The sequence below is a fragment of the Kryptolebias marmoratus genome, linkage group LG1, assembly GCF_001649575.2.
Source record: "Kryptolebias marmoratus isolate JLee-2015 linkage group LG1, ASM164957v2, whole genome shotgun sequence".
Taxonomy (NCBI): Eukaryota; Metazoa; Chordata; class Actinopteri; order Cyprinodontiformes; family Rivulidae; genus Kryptolebias; species Kryptolebias marmoratus.
Genome location: NC_051430.1, coordinates 17,787,814 through 17,805,814, shown reverse-complemented (window position 1 = coordinate 17,805,814; position 18,001 = coordinate 17,787,814). Strand labels below are relative to the sequence as shown.

The 18,001-nt window shown below is 41.7% G+C and overlaps 2 protein-coding genes across 2 annotated transcripts; one reads left to right on the top strand and one right to left on the bottom strand.

Moving 5' to 3' along the window:
• The first annotated feature begins 1,017 nt into the window (after positions 1-1,017).
• On the top strand, positions 1,018-15,423 carry si:ch211-166a6.5 (clustered mitochondria protein homolog). Its single transcript, XM_017413891.3, has 28 exons — positions 1,018-1,261; positions 3,002-3,111; positions 3,224-3,395; positions 4,966-5,103; positions 5,190-5,344; positions 5,438-5,592; positions 5,687-5,809; positions 5,893-6,025; positions 6,106-6,198; positions 6,281-6,447; positions 7,923-8,102; positions 8,191-8,640; positions 8,725-8,798; positions 8,891-8,995; positions 9,090-9,190; positions 9,281-9,433; positions 9,520-9,582; positions 9,706-9,938; positions 11,439-11,523; positions 11,632-11,785; positions 11,900-12,039; positions 12,918-12,998; positions 13,082-13,207; positions 13,329-13,438; positions 13,577-13,670; positions 13,755-13,880; positions 13,960-14,033; positions 14,724-15,423. The coding sequence occupies exons 1-28, from the start codon at positions 1,213-1,215 to the stop codon at positions 15,184-15,186; spliced, it is 4,107 nt and encodes a 1,368-aa protein (XP_017269380.1). The 5' UTR covers positions 1,018-1,212; the 3' UTR covers positions 15,187-15,423.
• srrd (SRR1 domain containing) lies at positions 15,175-17,903 on the bottom strand. The gene is made up of 6 exons (XM_017413892.3): positions 17,616-17,903; positions 17,485-17,525; positions 17,204-17,391; positions 17,023-17,121; positions 16,077-16,228; positions 15,175-15,996 (listed from the first exon to the last, which is right to left on the bottom strand). The coding sequence occupies exons 1-6, from the start codon at positions 17,765-17,767 to the stop codon at positions 15,729-15,731; spliced, it is 900 nt and encodes a 299-aa protein (XP_017269381.1). The 5' UTR covers positions 17,768-17,903; the 3' UTR covers positions 15,175-15,728.
• Positions 17,904-18,001: the final 98 nt, after the last annotated feature.

The following is an 18,001-nucleotide window of genomic DNA, read 5'->3' as shown; positions in this document are numbered from 1 at the left end:
AATAACTGTAACAAGCAAATAAAGGCTTGATTTAACAAAATCGTTAAAGACGACGGCCATCAAGCAGCTTGTGACTGTTAATAAGCTAAAAATTAAGAAGAATCTCCGAAAATATTATTTACGCTGTCAGTGAATTAAAGCTTTTTTTTCAGAATGATTAAATGTACTAGGAATACATGAAGGTAACGTGGAACACACCACACCAGACCACCTCCCACAAATATAAACGTGACGTCATAAAAAAGTGATAAAGTGAACGTGATTAGTTTTTTACTGTGCAATAAAAGCATGGGTACAAACTGTATCAAATACGATATGCCCATTCAAAGGTTGTGTATTCTACGCCCACTCATTTACATACTACACATTAGATGTATGAATGTCAAAGAGGTCATTAAACTTTATAGTATTTAAGCTAATCCCTGCTTGACTTTCCTGTCTTTCAACTGAGTGATAAGTTGGAACTAACAATCATTCAGCTTTATTTAACTACATTCCAATGATGCCAACCGAGTCACCTGTTTGACCTAAGACATCCTCATTATTGTTTGAACTGAAGTATCCCCAGGTATGTGTTGAGCCGCACTATTCCTGAACACACCCATTTGTGGAAGTTGAACTATCTCATGGTTGTAGTTTTTGCAAACTCTGACTTCACCTTTATTAATAAAGGGTGCACTGGTTGCGCTTACAAAATGCACACACGCAGACACACACATTTCCTCTTGGGGTAGAAGAGTAAACAGTTGCATCCTGCTTCTGTAACACACTAAACTGATCTCCACATTTGTAACGTGAAATGCCTAATCCTAAAAGCAATGCACTCTGGTGGACTGGGTTCAACACACTGCTTCTTGCTTCTGCTTTAAGGCCTTACAGGGAAGGAGTGAAACATGCCTGGGGGAGGAAGAGTGAGTGAAGCTTACAACAAAGACACACCCAGTCCAACAAAGTTTCTGAGGCGGTCTGTGTGGAGCAATAAGAGGGTGTGGCTTTATTTTATTTTTTGCACAGTGAGACCAGATAAGTGAAGTTTGCCTTGTAAAGAGGGGCAGGAGTCACAGCTCTGAGCAGTCAGCCGTTTGTTTTTTCTTTCCACCGGGCTCTAAAACAGTCCAGCTGCACAGATCCACCCCTCTTATTTTTCCCCTCTCTGCTCCAGCAGTTTGAGGCCAGACTTTGTGAAGAAAGGACAGAAGTAAACACACAGCCATGAAGGACAAAGTGAGGAGAGGAGGAGGAAAAAATCAGGCTAAAACTGGTGAGTAATCCTTGTGATCAAGCACTTTCCTCCTCCTTTTTTTTCTGTTCTGGTGGCTCATTTTCTTCGCTGAAGAATGTGTAGAAAGAGGGTGGGAGAATTGGCATAGGTCTGCTGCTCTAACATGGCTGGTCTTAACTTTCTAGCCTCTTGGAGAATCTGCTGTGCATTCTGTAACTTTTATAAAATGTTTCCATATGGAGACACGTGGCTTGTTATGCCTGAAATCCCTTAAAAGCATTGTAATGTGCTAGTTATGCTGCTTTACTACATTCAAAGAGGGGATAATTTTAGCTAAAAATGGTAAATAAATCCCAATCTGCAGTGAATTTCTTTACCTTTCTTAAAATTTAACACTCCCCTTCTGCAAAACTGAATGACAGAATTAAAGTGTAGTGTGTATGTACTCATCTCTAGATTAGATTAACCTGAGTTTTATTTTGTTTCCTCCATAAAATGGGAAACTACGGAGCCACAATGTTGACTGACATAGCAGGTCATTTTGAAGGATGCAATAATCTCTTTTATTACAACATAACATACATTACTGGGAAAATCTTGATCCTCTTTTCATTGTTTATGCTTTATTGTGGTCTTGAGCAACGATTCTTTGGGATTTCTGAAGTTTTTTGTTTTATTTTTCCCCTTTGGACAGTGCTTGGTTTGCAAACATTTTCGCCTCAGTCCTTTCAGCCACTTAATTTTGACCTACAAACTATTCAAGCTTGACAAAAGGACCCTTACTTGAGAGATCAAGCAGTATTTTTTGCAGAGAAACACTTTCAAATGAGATTTTAGGCGCTTTGTTATTAGCAGCCTGTCACAAAGGCACACGATTTGTTCCTATTTCCTACCAATGTATGAAAAATGCCAGGATAGTGGATATAAAGTGGTGATTTTAGCCTTTTTGTTTCCCAAAAAGGTATATTGTTTTCTGAGGTAATAAAACAGCAGCTCCAGTAGAGAACAAGTGGTGGCTTCTGTCTTCCAGAGAGGAGGGGCGTTTTTGCAGCCAATAGCAAATAGCAAGTTTTTTGGGTGCTTTCCAATTTAAAAAAAAGGTATTCCCAGACTGACAGCATGAACCGTTCTCTACAGACACCAGAACAAAGTCAGTTTCGACTGATCGAAGTTGTTGTATGTAGTGCACACAACTTTAAACAAACTTTGAGTTTTTTTATCCCGATGTTGTAACTTTCCTACTGTCTCCCCATGCCAGTGCTGGGTGTGGTTGTCCTTTCACCCGGAGATGACATGAAGGCTAGTAGGCAAATTCAACAGGTTTAGTCACACTGCAGTTTGTGAAACACGCTGAGTCCTGCTCTTCCTCCAGTTCCACCAGTGTGTGTAAAACAGAAGCCACACCCCATTTTCTGTTTCTTGGCATTTTTCCTTTCCTTTCCTTTCCTTTCGTTTTTTGTTTTTTTTTGCATGGATTTCCCTGAGGCACTCTCACATATAAAATCTCAAATATGTTTGAATAAATTTTTAGAAGAGTTTTGATTCATCAACAAAATAACTAACAAATGACTGAATCTAAGTACATTGTCTCATGTTTATGCAATCATCTGTTTATCCCTTGATTCAGCTATCTAGGCATTTTCAAGGTCACATAGAGATGCAAACTATTCCGGGATGTAACAAGCGGAAGGCAGGGAAATAACCCAAATTACCTGCTCATCTTTCACCGATCTCTGTAATTATTCTCAATTTGGTTTGTCTGATATCCCCCTCACACAGAGGCAGCCGTCGTGCTTGGTGGCGAAGATGCTGTGAGTATTAAGCAAGACGAAGGCACATCATTTCCTGTGAAGATCCAGGGAGCAGGAGTGGAGCCGTTTGAGCTGCAGGTACAAAACCAAACAGCAGCAAAGTGCGGTTCTCACCCCTTCATCGGCAGATATCTCCATATTCTTTAAGCAGGTAAAACTGACATGAGGAGTATTCTTGTGAATTTTACAGGTTCATGGCTTTTGGCTTGTTCAAGATGCACTAGTGACTCTGCTTTCGAGGAACGAGGTGTGTCCACGCTCAAACCTGTCGTTAGCTCTAACTGGTACAGCTCTGGATCCCCGTGCTGATCTGCAAAGCCTCAAGAGCCTCAAAGCAGGAGCCATCATCCGCTTGATGGAAGGTAGTACTTCATTTTAGTAGTTTTGTTTTGAATGTTTGAGTTTCTTTGTAATTCTGTAACTGTATTCTGAAACTGTGTGTTTCAGAAGCATTTAAAGGCAGAAAAATTCTCACTTGTACTTTTTTTGCAGCTGTTTTATTCAGGTTATTTACATTATGGAACACTTGATTTCAGGGAGTTTAGTGCTACTGACTACATTTTTTCTTAATTACACTTTACTCTATTACTTTCACAAACACTTCATTCTTACCGCCTCGGTGTAAACAGATGAGTCACCTTTTTTCCCAAGCATTTGATTTCTATTTCCTGTAGCAAGTTACAGTGCCTTGGAAAACTATTGAAAAGAGAAGAAAACGATACATGTTTTTCAAATTTCTTTTGATTTTCACAAAAAAAAAAAAAAAAGCCAGAAAGGTGTGGCGTGCATTTGTGTTCAGCCTCCTTTACTCTGATACCGCTAACATAAAAATTGTGAAATTATTTCCCTTCAGAAGTCACTATAGAGTCCATCTGTGTGTAATTTAATCTCAGTATAAATCCAGGTGTTCTGGGAAAGCCTCAGAGGTTTGTTACAGAACATTAGTGATCATTCAGCTTCATGAAGACCAAGGAACACAGCAGACAGGTCAGGGATAAAGTTGTTGAGAAGTTTAAAGCCGGGTTATAAAACAGTATCCCAAGCTTTAAATATCTCACACAGCTCTGTTCAGTCTATCATCTGGAACTGGACAGCACGGCACAGCTGCAAACCTACCAAAACATGGGTGTTTGTTTAAACTGAGAGTCAAAAAGAGCATTAATTTGAGAAGCAGCCAAATAACCTCATGGTAACTCTGGAGGAGCTGCAGAGAGGCACAGCTCAGTTGGGACAATCTGTCCACAGGACAACCTTTAGTCATGTACTCTGTAAATCTGACCTTTATGGAAGAGTGACAAGAAGAAAGCCTTAAGAAGTTTGTCACAAATCATGTAGGAAACTCAGCAAACACATGGAGGAAGGCAAAATGCTACGTGTGGCAGAAAACTAACACTGCAGATCACCTTGAACACATCATCCGCACTGTGAAACATGGTGGTGGCAGAATCATAGTGTGGGGATGGTTTTCTTCATCAGGAACAGGGAAACTAGTTAGAGTTGATTGGAGGATGGCTGGTGCTAAATACTGGACAATCCTGAAAGAAAGACTGAATACAAAGAAACACCACACTTTTCAGATTTTTGTAAATATGTTGAAAACCGTGTATCATTTTTCTTACACTTCACATTATGTGCCACTTTGTGTTGGTCTATCACAAGGGGTGTGAATACTTGTTCAAGACACAATAAATCTTACTATTACAATATTTATTGATCTGTGACCAGTATTGTCAAAATTTTAAATGTAAACCACCTTAACTAAAGTGGTAGTCACTGTAAGTGGATGCTTACATGCTGAAGTCTTTGTCCTTCACATTCTGAGTAAACAATTCAGTTCATTTCACGAGTTCATTAGACCTTTCCCACCTTACTGTGACTTTCATAAAGAAGGTCATTTCTGAATTTCATGTTAACCCATGCGTGTTGTTCCAGAGCCTTACACCACCCACTCAGCCAGGCTCCACCTGGCTCGTGTCATGGAGCTGCTGAGAGCGTCCGGACCTCATGATGCACTGAGAGAAGGATGTTCCCCGAGCATACTGGAGACCCTCACACACACACAAGCACCTGGTAAACACACAAGCTGTTCACTGAGGCAAGAGGGCAGCAGAAGAGCAGAAACTCATTCTAAAAATCTCTCTTTGTGCCTGGTGCAGACACTAGCTTGTCAAATGGGAAGAGCCTGAAGCGCTCTTTATCTAATGCAAAGGCAGAATCGACCAACCAGGACGAAGCTCCACCCGAGTATCTCCTCCCCGGTTCGTCCGAGAGACCCCTCATGGCCTTGCTGCCACACAGCTCTCAACCAGAGGTGAGTTAAAAGCTGCAAAGACTGTTTGGGCCTTCGACTAACTCACCAAAACACACAAACTGAGTCCAGTATTCTTTATGTTTGTCTCATCAGGCTCACAGTTACTTGAAGGACCTGGCTCTCAGCTGCTGGAACCCTCCTCCAGGACACAGGAAGCTGCAGGGAGACTTCATGTACATCACTGTGGTGACGACAGAAGGACGACGCTGTGACATCACATCCTGTCCCAAAGGTTTCTTCCTCAACAGGTGATTTTGATATTTTGTGGAACAACTTTAAGTGACATTAAGACTGTTGAATAAGTCACAACATATATGACAGAAGTTTTTTTACCATCTCCAGGTCAACAGAAGATGCATTTGATCCCCGTCCTGCTCAGTCTTCGCCTGTTTGTCACTGTTTCACTGACTTGCTCTGTCACATCAGCCCTGCATTCAAACAAACCTTCACCACACTCAAAAACAAGTAAACAAGCTTGAAAATCTGTGTATTCAGAAAAGGTAGATACGGATTTAAGTGTGTATTCTAACTTCTCTTTCCTCCATTAGGCCAACCCAGCCACCAGTGGAGGTGATGCCCACTCCTTACCACACACTGAGCTGGCTCGGGCCTCCCTGCTCCTCACGTGCTCACAAAAACACCTTCAGTAGATTGGGAGTGGATGATCAGGCAGCAACACAGGTTATTTGGTGTTGCAGTTTGGGTTGGCAATGATACTGCATTGAACTATATAAGCAACTTTATGCCTTTGTTGCATTTAGGCTCCAGACTGGAATGAGGAGCTACAAGCAGCAAGAGATCTTCCACAAGGAAGTCTGGAGGAGAGGCTGCAGAGAGACAGAGCTCTGCTACAAGTAGGCAACAAGAGCTTGGATAGTTGCAACAGGGAGGACAGTTCTGAGTTGTTTTCTCATCCACTTTCTGCTTACACCTCAGGTAAACAGTGCGTTTGTGAGGGCTGTCATGCAGGGGGCAGAGACTGTCATAGACGGATTTGTTGAACCAGTAAATGGAAACCCAGAGGACCCAGCTTTCCTGTGGGGTGGCTTGTTCATGAGCCAGGGGGCCACGGGTTCAGTGTTTGGTGGCGAGAGGGGCCGCAGGTAACAGCAGACAAACACACAAACGCACACAAAAGTGTGAAAACATTGTCTAGATGCAAAGCAGTTTGTTTTTATGTGTGCATTTAAGGTTTACAATGTGTACCATGGTTTCATGTGAATTTTTTATTATCCAACTGAGTGTTTTGGGGGTTATAAAGACATCTAAACAATATCTAAACTGTTTAGAAAATATCTGAGCTGAAGTTTGGCTAATTTTAGTCTAAAAGATTAAAGTTTGTAGACATCTAAACCCAGTCAAAGATGATAAAAAAAGAAAAACTTTAGCTAACATTAGCAAGAACAGAACAGTTTGTGGGAGGCTTGATTATAAGCAATAATTCTATAAAAATAACTTCAGTTTAATGAAGTTATATAGGGAAAAATGATTTATTTTTAAATAATGAAACTGAAAAGTGGAGCATGCATACTGAATGTATTTCCTCCCTTCTCCCAAACCATTACCCTCTGAAGCCACATCATTTGTTAAATAAGATCCACCTGCTCTACACCTGTTGTAATAGCACCCAGAGTCCACACCGACCACCAAGCAAGAGACATCATGAAGACCAAGGAACTGTCCACACATGCCAGAGACAAAGTTGTGAAGAAGAACAGACCAGGGTTTGGTTATAAAAAAAATTCCAAACTGTAAACATCCCATGGAGCACCATTAATTCATTATTAGAAAATGAAAAGATTATGTCACCACAGCAAACTTAGCAAAAGAGGGTTGTCCACCAAAACTCACAAATCATGCAAAGAGGGAATTAACTAGAGAAACAAGCAGGAGGCCACAGATAACCCTGGTTAAACTGAGCAGCTCTTCTGCAGAGATGAGAATATCTGTTGATACAACCATTATAAGCAGTAGAGTGGCAGGAAAAGCCACTGGTTAAAGAAAAAGTAAAGCAATATGACAAAAGTCATATTAAAAATATGTGGGAGAAGGTGCTGTGGTCGGATAACTCTAAACCAAGACGTTTTAGTCAATCAAAAACAACACCATGTCTGAGGCAAGTCTCCCACCTCTCATCACGCTGAGAACGTCAACCCCACAGTGAAGGTGGTGGTGGCGGCGTCATGCTGTGGGAATGTTTTTTTATCAGCAGGAACTGGGAAACTGGTCAGAGTCAGAGGAAAGATGGATGGAGCAAAACACAGAGAAATTCTTGAGAGGAACATTTGGGGTTTCCCGGATATTTGAGACTGGGAAGAGAAGTTCACCTTCCAGCAGGACAACGACCCTAAACACACTGCTTCTTTTTTTGTGCTTCTTATGTTTTGCGTAATTCACAGATTTGGGCTGTGTGTCTTTCTTATTTTTACTCGTGACTTCACTACTTAGACTAAATGTGATCTAAATTTATCCAGACATATGAAGGACTGAATGAGGGTTATGACTAGACTCAACATGAAAAATTACGCAAATCAGCTTTGAGTCCATTTTTAGTTCTCCTCTCATTTTTTAATTGCAGGGCAGCTCAGAGACTGGAGCTCAAAGGTGTTCAGGCTTACAGCGACCTGGAGGGGTTGCAGGGGCTGCACACTCTACCTACAGCCATTGTAGATTACAGAGGGGTGCGTCTGTCTGCTCAGGGTCTGGCTCCTGGCTTGGAAAGCTCAGAGCAGGACCAGGAAGCTTCTCCTGCTTCGAGGTGGGCTGATTTTTCTATGTGAGACTGAGCTGTGTTAGGTGTTTTATTGTGATTTTACTGCTAATTGCTTTTCTCCTTCTGGGTTTAGAGGTTTGCTCTACGGGGTGAACTCAGGGCCCCAAGAGTCCACCCAACGCCGGCAGCTGCTGTCCCTCTTGGCTCACTCCGCCAAATCTCTTTCGATTCAGAGACATGTTGTTGTGGCACCCAACGGTTACCAGGTCCCACTGTTCACCTCAGTGGATGCTCAGGGGCTGCTGGGGGCCGACAGGAGGTTCTACTTACTCGATGTGTTCAGGACCTTCCCTGCTGATGCCAACTTTTGTCCGGAAGAGGAGAGACAAAGTCAGACAACTACTGAAGAAGAAGAAGAGAGCAGTAAAAGCAGTAAAGAAGAAGATGAGGAGGAAGAGAAGAGAGGTTGTGAGAAAGAAGGCTGGCCAGAGAATTATAAAACCACCTCTGGACTTCCAAAGAGTTTTCCTCACAGACTCTGTAGGCTGAGGCCAGAGCTGCTGCAGGCTTTCATCCAACATAAGTGAGTTCAAAATGATAGAAAAGACTTCTGAAGTCAATTAAAAAAAAAATTTAATTAAGTTGAATATTTTGTTTATATTTTTAGACATTGCCAGTTCACTCAGCATGTCAGGGAGAAGTTAGATGAAAATGGAGGCTTTGAGGAATGTGCAACAGCCAGTAAGAAGTGTTTAGTACATTTAAACAAATACAAGTTCAAGCTAGGGTTCAGTAATACCTTTAATATTGGACCACTTCTTTTATTCTCGCAGACGACTCTCGGGCAACAGAGGCAGTGCAAGCTGCGTGTAAAGAAGTGGGCTCAGTTAGTAACATTATCTTCGAGATGCGATTCAACCCAAATGTTTTCTCTCCAGGTACGAAATCTTAACTGTGCATTCACAGAAAATAATGCAGACACATATATGAGCCAATCTCATGGGGCACATGCCTCCTGCGTTTTGTATTTAGGGATACATTTTCCACCTAGTGAAAGTGCAACGACAGCTCTGCAGGAGAGGTTACTGAGAGAAGCTGCAGCTTTCATCGTCACACACCAGATACCAGCTTTTGTGAGTGGCTTCCTTCTGTTAGCATCCTGTCACAGGCACATTATATGTTAAAATACACTCAGTTCACCTCATGTTTGTGTGCATTTGCAGTTGCAGTCGTGCCAACAGAGCAATGAGGCGCCAATGGATGGAGCTTCTCTAAAGCAGGCGCTGCACCTAAAAGGCATCAACCTGCGGTACCTGGGCCACCTCGTCAAGGCTATTTCTCAGTCAGAACACAAGGAGTCCCTGAGGCATATAATGGTTTGTCTGTTTTTTTCCTAAAAAACACATTTAAAAAACTCTTAATGCAACCACCTTTTATCTACAATTCTCTTTGTCTTCAACAGAGATCAGCGATGGGTGAAATTTTTATCCGCTCAACAAGAAGAGTGTTCAATACTTTCCTCCAGGTAGATTACATTGTTTTATAATAATCCCTGTTTTTTTTAATCTCTAAACACCTTCATTGTAGAGGTGGTGTGGATTCACATCAGAAAATGAAAGGCGGCCTGTGATCGTGCGTATCTTTGTAGGGTGTGGACGTGCCGAGTCTTGCTGCGGCCATCAGTCACTTCCTCGGCTGCCTGTTGGTTCACCACTTCACCCCCTCTCCTGTGGGGGAGGAGACTAAGAAAAAGTCAAGACGGCGTGGCCGCGGCGCGGGGGCCTCCGAGAACACGCCCTGGAGCATGCTCACAGGAACTGAGCTGTGGAATCTGGTTTGCCAAGATGCTGTTGAAACTTATGGCATCTCTGACAGTCTCGGGTGAGGACAACCAGTTCTTCTTAAATAGAACAGAAAGCAATGATTTGCAAATTTCATAAACTCATATTTTGCTCACAATGGAACATAGTAAACATATCAAACATTTAAACTAATTTTTTTTTTTGCTATTTTTAAGAAAAGATAAGCTCATTTTGAATTTGATGACAGCAATATATCTAAAAAAACCTGGGGCAGGGCCAACAAGAGGTTGTAAAAATAAACTAATTAGGTTAATAAGCAACAGGTCAGTAAGAGGACTGAGCATAAAAAGAGCATCTTAGAGAGACTGAATTTGACTTTGAAAGTCATGTCATCCACAGTTCATATTATCATCAAAAGATTTAAAAAATCTGGAGAAGTCTCTGACCTCAAAGTACAAGACTGAAAGTCAATATTGGATGATTGTGATCTTCATTAAAAACAGGTCTGATTCTGTTCTGGACATCACTGCGTGGCTCAGGAACACTTCCACAAGTTAGTGTAATTAAACACAGTTTGCCTTGTTATCCACAGATGCACGGTAAAGCTTGATCATGCAAAGAAGTTGTGTGAACACAATCCAGAAACGCTGCTGTCTTCGCTTTGCCAAAGCTCATTTAAAATAAACTGAGGCAAAGTGGGAAAACAGTTCTACAATCAGACAAATCAAAGTTTAAACCACAGACTTCACATCCTCCATACTAAAGAGGAAAAGGACCAACCAGTCTGTTATCAACACACAGTTTAAAAGCCAGCCTCTCTGATGGTATGGGGGTGCATTAGTATCCATGGCATGGATAGCTTACACATCTGAAAAGGCACCAACAATGTAGAAAAGTATGTACCGGTCTTTAAACAACATTATGAGCCCATCCAGACATCTTTATCAGGGAAGGCCTTGCATTTTTCAGCAAGACAATACTAAACCAAAGACTGCATCCATTCCAGCAGCACGGCTTCATATTAGAAGAGTCCAGGTGCTGAACTGACCAGACCTCTCACCATCAGAAAACATTTGGAGCATCAGGAAATGTAAACTCCAGCAAAGACCCAGGACTGTTGAGCAGCTAGAATCCTACATCAGACAAGAATGAGACAATAATGCCTCCAAAACCTCCAGCAGCTGCTCTCCTCAGCTCCTGGGTGTTTACAGAGTGTTGTGAAAAAAAGAGGAGATGTTTCACAGAGAGAGACACGGTCCTCTCCCGTCTTTTTACCTCTGCTAAGGAGGTTGTTTTCGTTTGAGTTGGTTGGTTGGTTTGTTTGTTTGTTTCGCAAGAATATTAAAAAAAACTAATGAACAAAAGTTGATGACATTTTCAGTAAATGTTGAGGTTGTTGCAAAACACAATTAATTTTTGATGGTGATCCAGATTATGATCGGATTGGACTACTGTTTATTGACGGTATGGTTTTGGTGGAGATATATGCTCTCCCAGTGCTTCTAGTTTGAGATGTGTTGCTGCCATCAAATTCAACATTACCTTATTTCAGGGTTTAACTGTTCTTTTTATGTGACAGCTCTGGTCTGAACCACCTGGTAGAGCACTATGGCCTTCAAAAAATTTCTCTGCTCAGAGAATTCTGCTTAAAGACAGGAGTGCAGGTACCAGACACATAAAACTTGGATTTAGTGGATTACTAAACACTAATAGCAAAAATAGCTGCAGGGATAAAAATACAACAAAATTTTTTAACTTTGTGTCTGCACTAGTTGAGATTGAGAGACTACTTCTTCGACCACCAAAACAAAGCCCCCATCAGTCCAGATGACATCCTCAACATCTTCCCTGTGGTGAAACACATTCACATGCCAACCGTGGATGCTTCAAAAGCATACCACGCAGCACAGAACTCCATTCAGAAGGGTATGTTTAAAAAAATAACTTGCTCAACAAGTTTTTGATTAGATCTGTTGTTATTATTTTTATTATCATTTCATATTCTGTACAAAAATGGCTGTGGGTTTTTCTCGATTGCAGGTCTGCTGGATCAGGCCCACGAGCAGCTGAAGGAGGCAGCCTTCCTGTTTAGCAGGGTGTGCGATGATCTGCACCCCGAGGCGTGTTATTGCCACAGCCTGTTGGCCAAGGTGACCTACCTGCAGGGGAAGGCAGCTGAGGTATACCACTACTCTACATCCCTGCACATATACAGTGGAGGGTTACATCTTAACTGAACTAACTTAATGACAAGCACACTTAGAGGTATTTTACTTGCATGAACCAGTAATGGGGGGCTGTGGATCAGGAGTTAAAAGCACATGTTGTGCAAAATTTAAAGCTAAAATATTGTTTTTTTTACTTTAAACCAGCTTCAGTTACCATCTTTAAAATTTTGCCATTAGCTATTTGGAGTCAACACCGGCTGTTAGCAAAATATTTCATGAAGTGCTGGACAGATTTTAATGAAACTTTCAGGAAATGAGAGCCAACTTAACTCAAGATGGCCACCACATCCAACTGACCTTATAGAAAACACAAAACTGCTTATAATTTAGTCCGTTTTACAGATATTGAGCTAAAATTTGATGCGGTAGTAACTGAGAGTCATTCAGAAAACTCTGAGCGTAACGGCCCACAATAATGTGTGAGATCTCACATAACTACAGTGCCATCATTTCTCAACATAAGATGATCTTTCTCTAAAACTCTGGCATGAAAGGTGGCAGGTGATATGCAGTCCTTCAAGGGATGCTAGGCTTTGATTTCATGTAGTTTTATACATTAATTACATTAACATAATTGTAAAAGAAAATACTTTAATGTTGAATTAACACATATTGCACTTTCTCTTAATGTCAGAGTAGTGTCAGTGTGTTTCCTTTAACGTCAACAATTCAGCTTCTTAAGCAAATTTCAGCAAAGTTATTTAACACTCAGCATTTACACTGAATTTTTTTTTAGAGAAAATGCAGATTCTCTAATATCAGAATGTTTTACAAGACTGAATAATGATTCTTCATGACCAGTTTGCCTTTTTATTGTTGTTGTTGTTCAGGCTCGCAGTGTGCAGCTGAAAACAGTGGTCATCAGCGAGAGGGTGCTCGGCTTTGACCATCCTAACACTATTCAGCAATATGTGAGTACAGCTGTGCGTTTGAACATCCACACTTCTGTCCAGTTGTCACAGTGTGATGAACACGATTGTGGTGTGATCCAAAGGCTCTCCTGGCTGTGTATGTGTACGCTGGAGGGGAGACGGTCCTGGCTCAGAAGTGTCTTCTCAGAGCTCGCCTGCTGATGCTAACGGTTCATGGAGAAGACCACCCGTTCACTGCAACACTGGACGTAGGTCACAGGAACTAAAATAAATATTTACTGCATGCTTGTACGAAAATGTATTGCCGTATAATAAAAGAAGAAATGCCATTTGTGCACCACTCACGGCCTTCTGATTGTTTCCATGCAGAGCTGTCTTGGTCTGGTTCTGGCAGGAGATCAGACAGAACAGTTCCTAAAGAACGCTCTGAGACTTAACACTTCCTTCTTCGGAGCTACAAATCTGCATACTGCTCTCAGGTAAGATCTCCCTCAAAGCACACCTGTTATTGCCCACCATAAAAGGTAAAGGGGCGATAATACTGTATTTTTGCCTTTGCATGTGTATCTTTCCGTTTCCAAATCATCACTGTTTCTCTTGCTTCATTCTTCATGCAGTCAGCACCTGCTGGCCCAGTGGATGTGCAGTAAGGGTGACTACAGAGGTGCCATGACACATGAGAAAGAGGCTCTGTCTGCATTCACCACGCTGGTTTGTAACCGTGTATAACTGAGAGACTAAATGTGGTAGACTGGTTGTGTTAGCATGTCATCTTATGGTTAAATTCTCTTGTAGTTTGGGGAGGATCACCCTCAGACACGCTGCAGCAAAGAGTTCCTGAGCACCATAACCAAGCAGGCAGTGAAAGTAGAGCGAACTCTCAGGCAGGCAGGAGCTGAGTGCTCTGAGCAAACCGTCGAGGTACGGATCTGAGCTAATGTGCATACTGTTTCACAAAAAGAGAAACATTGTTTCACATTCCCGTCTTCTCCATTGTCAGTGTCTAAGCCCAACGACTGACACCATTCTGGAGCAGATGGTTCTGGCGACAGGGATCAGGAGGATTACCCGCAGGTAAATATTTACTGAGATGTGCAAAAAGGACTATTTATTGGATAATCATAGGTTGGAAAATATGATCAAAATCACTTCAACAACATATTTACCTGAAAGTACTTCAAGGACAATGTAGCAAATATGCAAAGGAGATGTTGAGATTTGTAAAGGTATCTGCTAATTTTGGATTTGATGCCAAAGCAACATTTTCCATGAAACATGTACCAGGAACCAGAAAAAAAGAGCAGTTCACAATTAGTTAGATACACAACAAGTCAGTAGGTTGATTTGGTAGTAAAAGAGAGTCCTAATCCACCCAGATTTATTTTTAAAGTGACAATAAAGAGTTCATCACTGTGTAAAATAAAAGGAAAGGAAAAAGAAAGGAAACTGGGTAGGTTGTTCAGGAACAGTGTCACCATCCACTGACTAAAGGAGGAGCCCCTGCTCCAAAAGTGATTCCATCAAGCTCAACCTGCCTGCATGGATGAGCCAAAAACCTTCAGGAGACAAGTATCATAGTCAGACGAGTCAAAGATTGAGATATTTTCCACAGTGATAAGGAGTACTGTGTATTAAGCACTTAAAAATAATTTAAAGACTAATGTGTGGTTTCAAATAAACTCATATTTTACAAAATTTATTCTATATTTTTCAGTACTCTGTCTGTTCTAAAACCCCCCTCGTGACTCTAATGTATTTTCACAGCGACAGGCTCCAGGAGTTCAAGCAGAAACACTTGGAGCGAAAGCTTGAGGCAGCGAGACAACTGGGAATCAAACTTCCATTCGAGCTTCCCGTCTCGGATGTGAGGTGTGGAAAGGAAGCCGAGGACGGAGGAAACAAGGCGGAGGAGAAAAACAGCAAAGGCCAACAGGAGCAGCAGGAGGAAGCCGCTTCTCCTGAGAGTGCCGGGAGTGTGTTAGCTAATGGCCACGGGGCAGAGCCAGAGAAAACTGATGAAAACGGTGACAGAGAAGGGGCAGGAGCTGGTCAGATAAAGTCAGACTCGGGGGAGAAAAATGGAGATGTGGACGTCTTAGCCAGCCCATCAGTCCTTAAAAGTACACTGACCTGGGCAGATGTTGTTTCGAAGCCAAGCAACGGAATAGGAAGCAAAGCAGTAAATGGAGTAGATAGTGCCGCTGCCAACGAGGCAGCTGAGGAGTGAAAACACTGCACACAATGGCTTGTGAACAAGTTTTACTAAAGTCTCTGCTGTAAGATGAAACTCTCCCAGGGTTTAAAACGTAAAGTGATTCAAAGAACAGAAAGACAGCCTTATGAAAAAGGATGAGTACTACTTTATGTTGTAACGTTTTGCTGTCATAGATGCTGTGAGAGGCTGTGCTGTTTTAGCCTCTTTTTTTCTCTTTCAATATTAAACTTTTTACTTTGGTGTAATAAACATCTGTTCCCTTTTTTTTAACAACAACTTTGTTATTGATGCTTGACTTTGACCTAAAACTCAATAAATATGCATGTAAACGTGATGTGTAAAATAGAAATCTGATTAAAACAAAGTCTTGTTATAAATTCAAACATAGATATGTTTGTTGTAGTTTAGGATTTTAACCAAACAGATGTTTTACATTGTTTCCATTTACCATGACAGTGGCTCACAAGGACAATATTCAGATTTATGGGATAACTCATTTATTTAAAAAGCTGTAAAATATATGTCAAGTTAAAAAAGGAAAGAAAAGTCCACTGTTATCTATCATCAGTTTCAGGAGTTTCTGAGAGAGATGATTGTTTTAGGATAATCTCCAAATCTGAGCAGTGTAGGTACTGAGGCTCGGGTGGCTCAGCCCAAAAAGACTGTGGGAGTCTGTTAAGGCTGTCAGAGGGAAAAGTGATAAGTGCTGTGTCACTGAAGACATCTATCAGATGGGAAGGACACGGCAGCGGTCTGTCCTCACACAAACCCACAGCCTTACTGATGTAGCTGTAGTCCCGCTTCAGCTCCCTCTCAATGGTCCTGCAACAGAAAAAAAACATCACTCCATCTCTTATCTACTCGTTAAAACATCACCTTCATTATGCACGTCTTATGCAAACCTCTCCGTAATGCCGTTGAAGCTGTTCCCAATGATCACCACCAGAGTCAAACACTGTGCGCTCCAGTTCTTCCACAGCAGGTTGTTGTACAGGGCTTTTCCACAGTGCATAAGATAAAACAGGGTGGGCTTAGTGGCTTGACGCTTCCCCTCCTGTAGAGGAAAGGGATGATGATGGGTTTTTCACCATGTGTTGATTTCATAATATTTAAAACAATGAATGCAAAGTGAAATTGTTAGAAAATCATCTTAAATGTCAGCGGCTGCACACCATCTGCAGCCCGAGCAACAAAGCGGCTAGCTGGGTGGGCGCGGTTCGCCCTCCATGTCAAGCAGGGTTATCAGCTGGGGATGCTGCACCAGCAACCGGCTAAACTATGTGACTGATACAAACAAAACAAAGTTTTTTCCACTTCCAAGATCCAAATGTGAAGAATAAAGTCAGCCAATTAAAAAGGAGTTGAAGAATTACAGGTTCTGTGTAAAGCAGTAGGTATTTCTGGTATTTTAATTTTATTGACCCTGTTGCATTTATGTTGTCAGCTGTTAAAGGACACCATAAACTTAGATTGTGCTGATAGATCACCCCTAATTTAAGCAAACGCTTTGTTTTCCATTTAAGAGGAGGCTTCTCCCTTCTCCGCTAATTATCTCTTGTACACACGGCATCGCCCAGCTGACCCTAAAGGAATGAACCCAGTGATCAAATGGTGAGAACTGCCCCCCTCCCCCATCATGTCTTTAAACTACTCTCCTGAACAACTTTGAGTTCTATAAACTAGTTTTCGCAAATTACACATTGAAATGCTCCTAAAAAAGAATGGTCCAATAATAATAACAATCTGTAGTTTAATTTGTAAAATGGCAGCAGCTACCTGTATTGTACACCTGAAAGTAGTGTTTCACTTGTCTGACAGAATAAAAGACAAGAATTACGATCAGCTGACCTCATTTTCTGCGAGTACAGTCAAACCCAGCTCTTTCAAAACGTCCCTCTCAGCAGAGGAGAATGCAGGATCATAAACAGAGCAGTCCTGCAGTGGGATCTACAGGGAAAGGGACAATAACTTGAATTAAACAGATGTCTCATTGGTCTTAGTTATAACACGGATGGAGTCCATCTCTGACCTGTCCAGCATCCAGAAGCAGCAGCAACATGGCAAGCTGGTACCGAGCTGAGACGCAAGAAGAGAAGGATCCAAGGCCATAACACACACACTCCAGCTGTTGACATTGTGTGTCTTCTGGGTTCCTCTCCAAATGGTCCTTAGTGTCATTGCTCTCTGGAAGTCCTGAAGCTGCCAGAAGCAGCTGCTCTAAAGATAGCATTGTAATTAAGTCTGCAAACTACATCCTTCAAGAATCAAACGAAATATCTGGTGGCAGTTAAAGTAGTGCAACATACTCACTTTTCCACTGTGACCAAAAATCCTCGCATCTTAGTTCAGACCTAAGAAAACAAAATATCTGAACATTTAAGACGGTTTATGGACAAACACGAAGGAACATATACTTTTATCGAGTCTGTATGATTTCTTACTCCGTGTCTCTGATTATTTTGATAAGTTTCCCGACATCCAGATGCTCCTCCTGGTGGAAGGATGATGCTGAAGAAACTTGGTGAGATTTAAATTTCTTCGGCGCACCTTTTCGCCGCCGAGCTACCTTCCATTCCTCTGAGGTGTCCGACATTTATGCGAACTCTCAAGTGTCAAGTGCTAAAAAGAAATGTCATAAAATTACGCGTCTTACCATCAAAGGGAACATTTTAGGCGCTTTGAGCTACTGACTCTCGGAAACACATGGGACTAGTTCAAACGCGACACACAGAGTACTACTTCCGGTGTTATGCCGTCTAAAGCCTAGGTAAAATATTGTATGGTCAACAGATTCATTGTTAAATTGTTAAATGAATCATTCGACGAC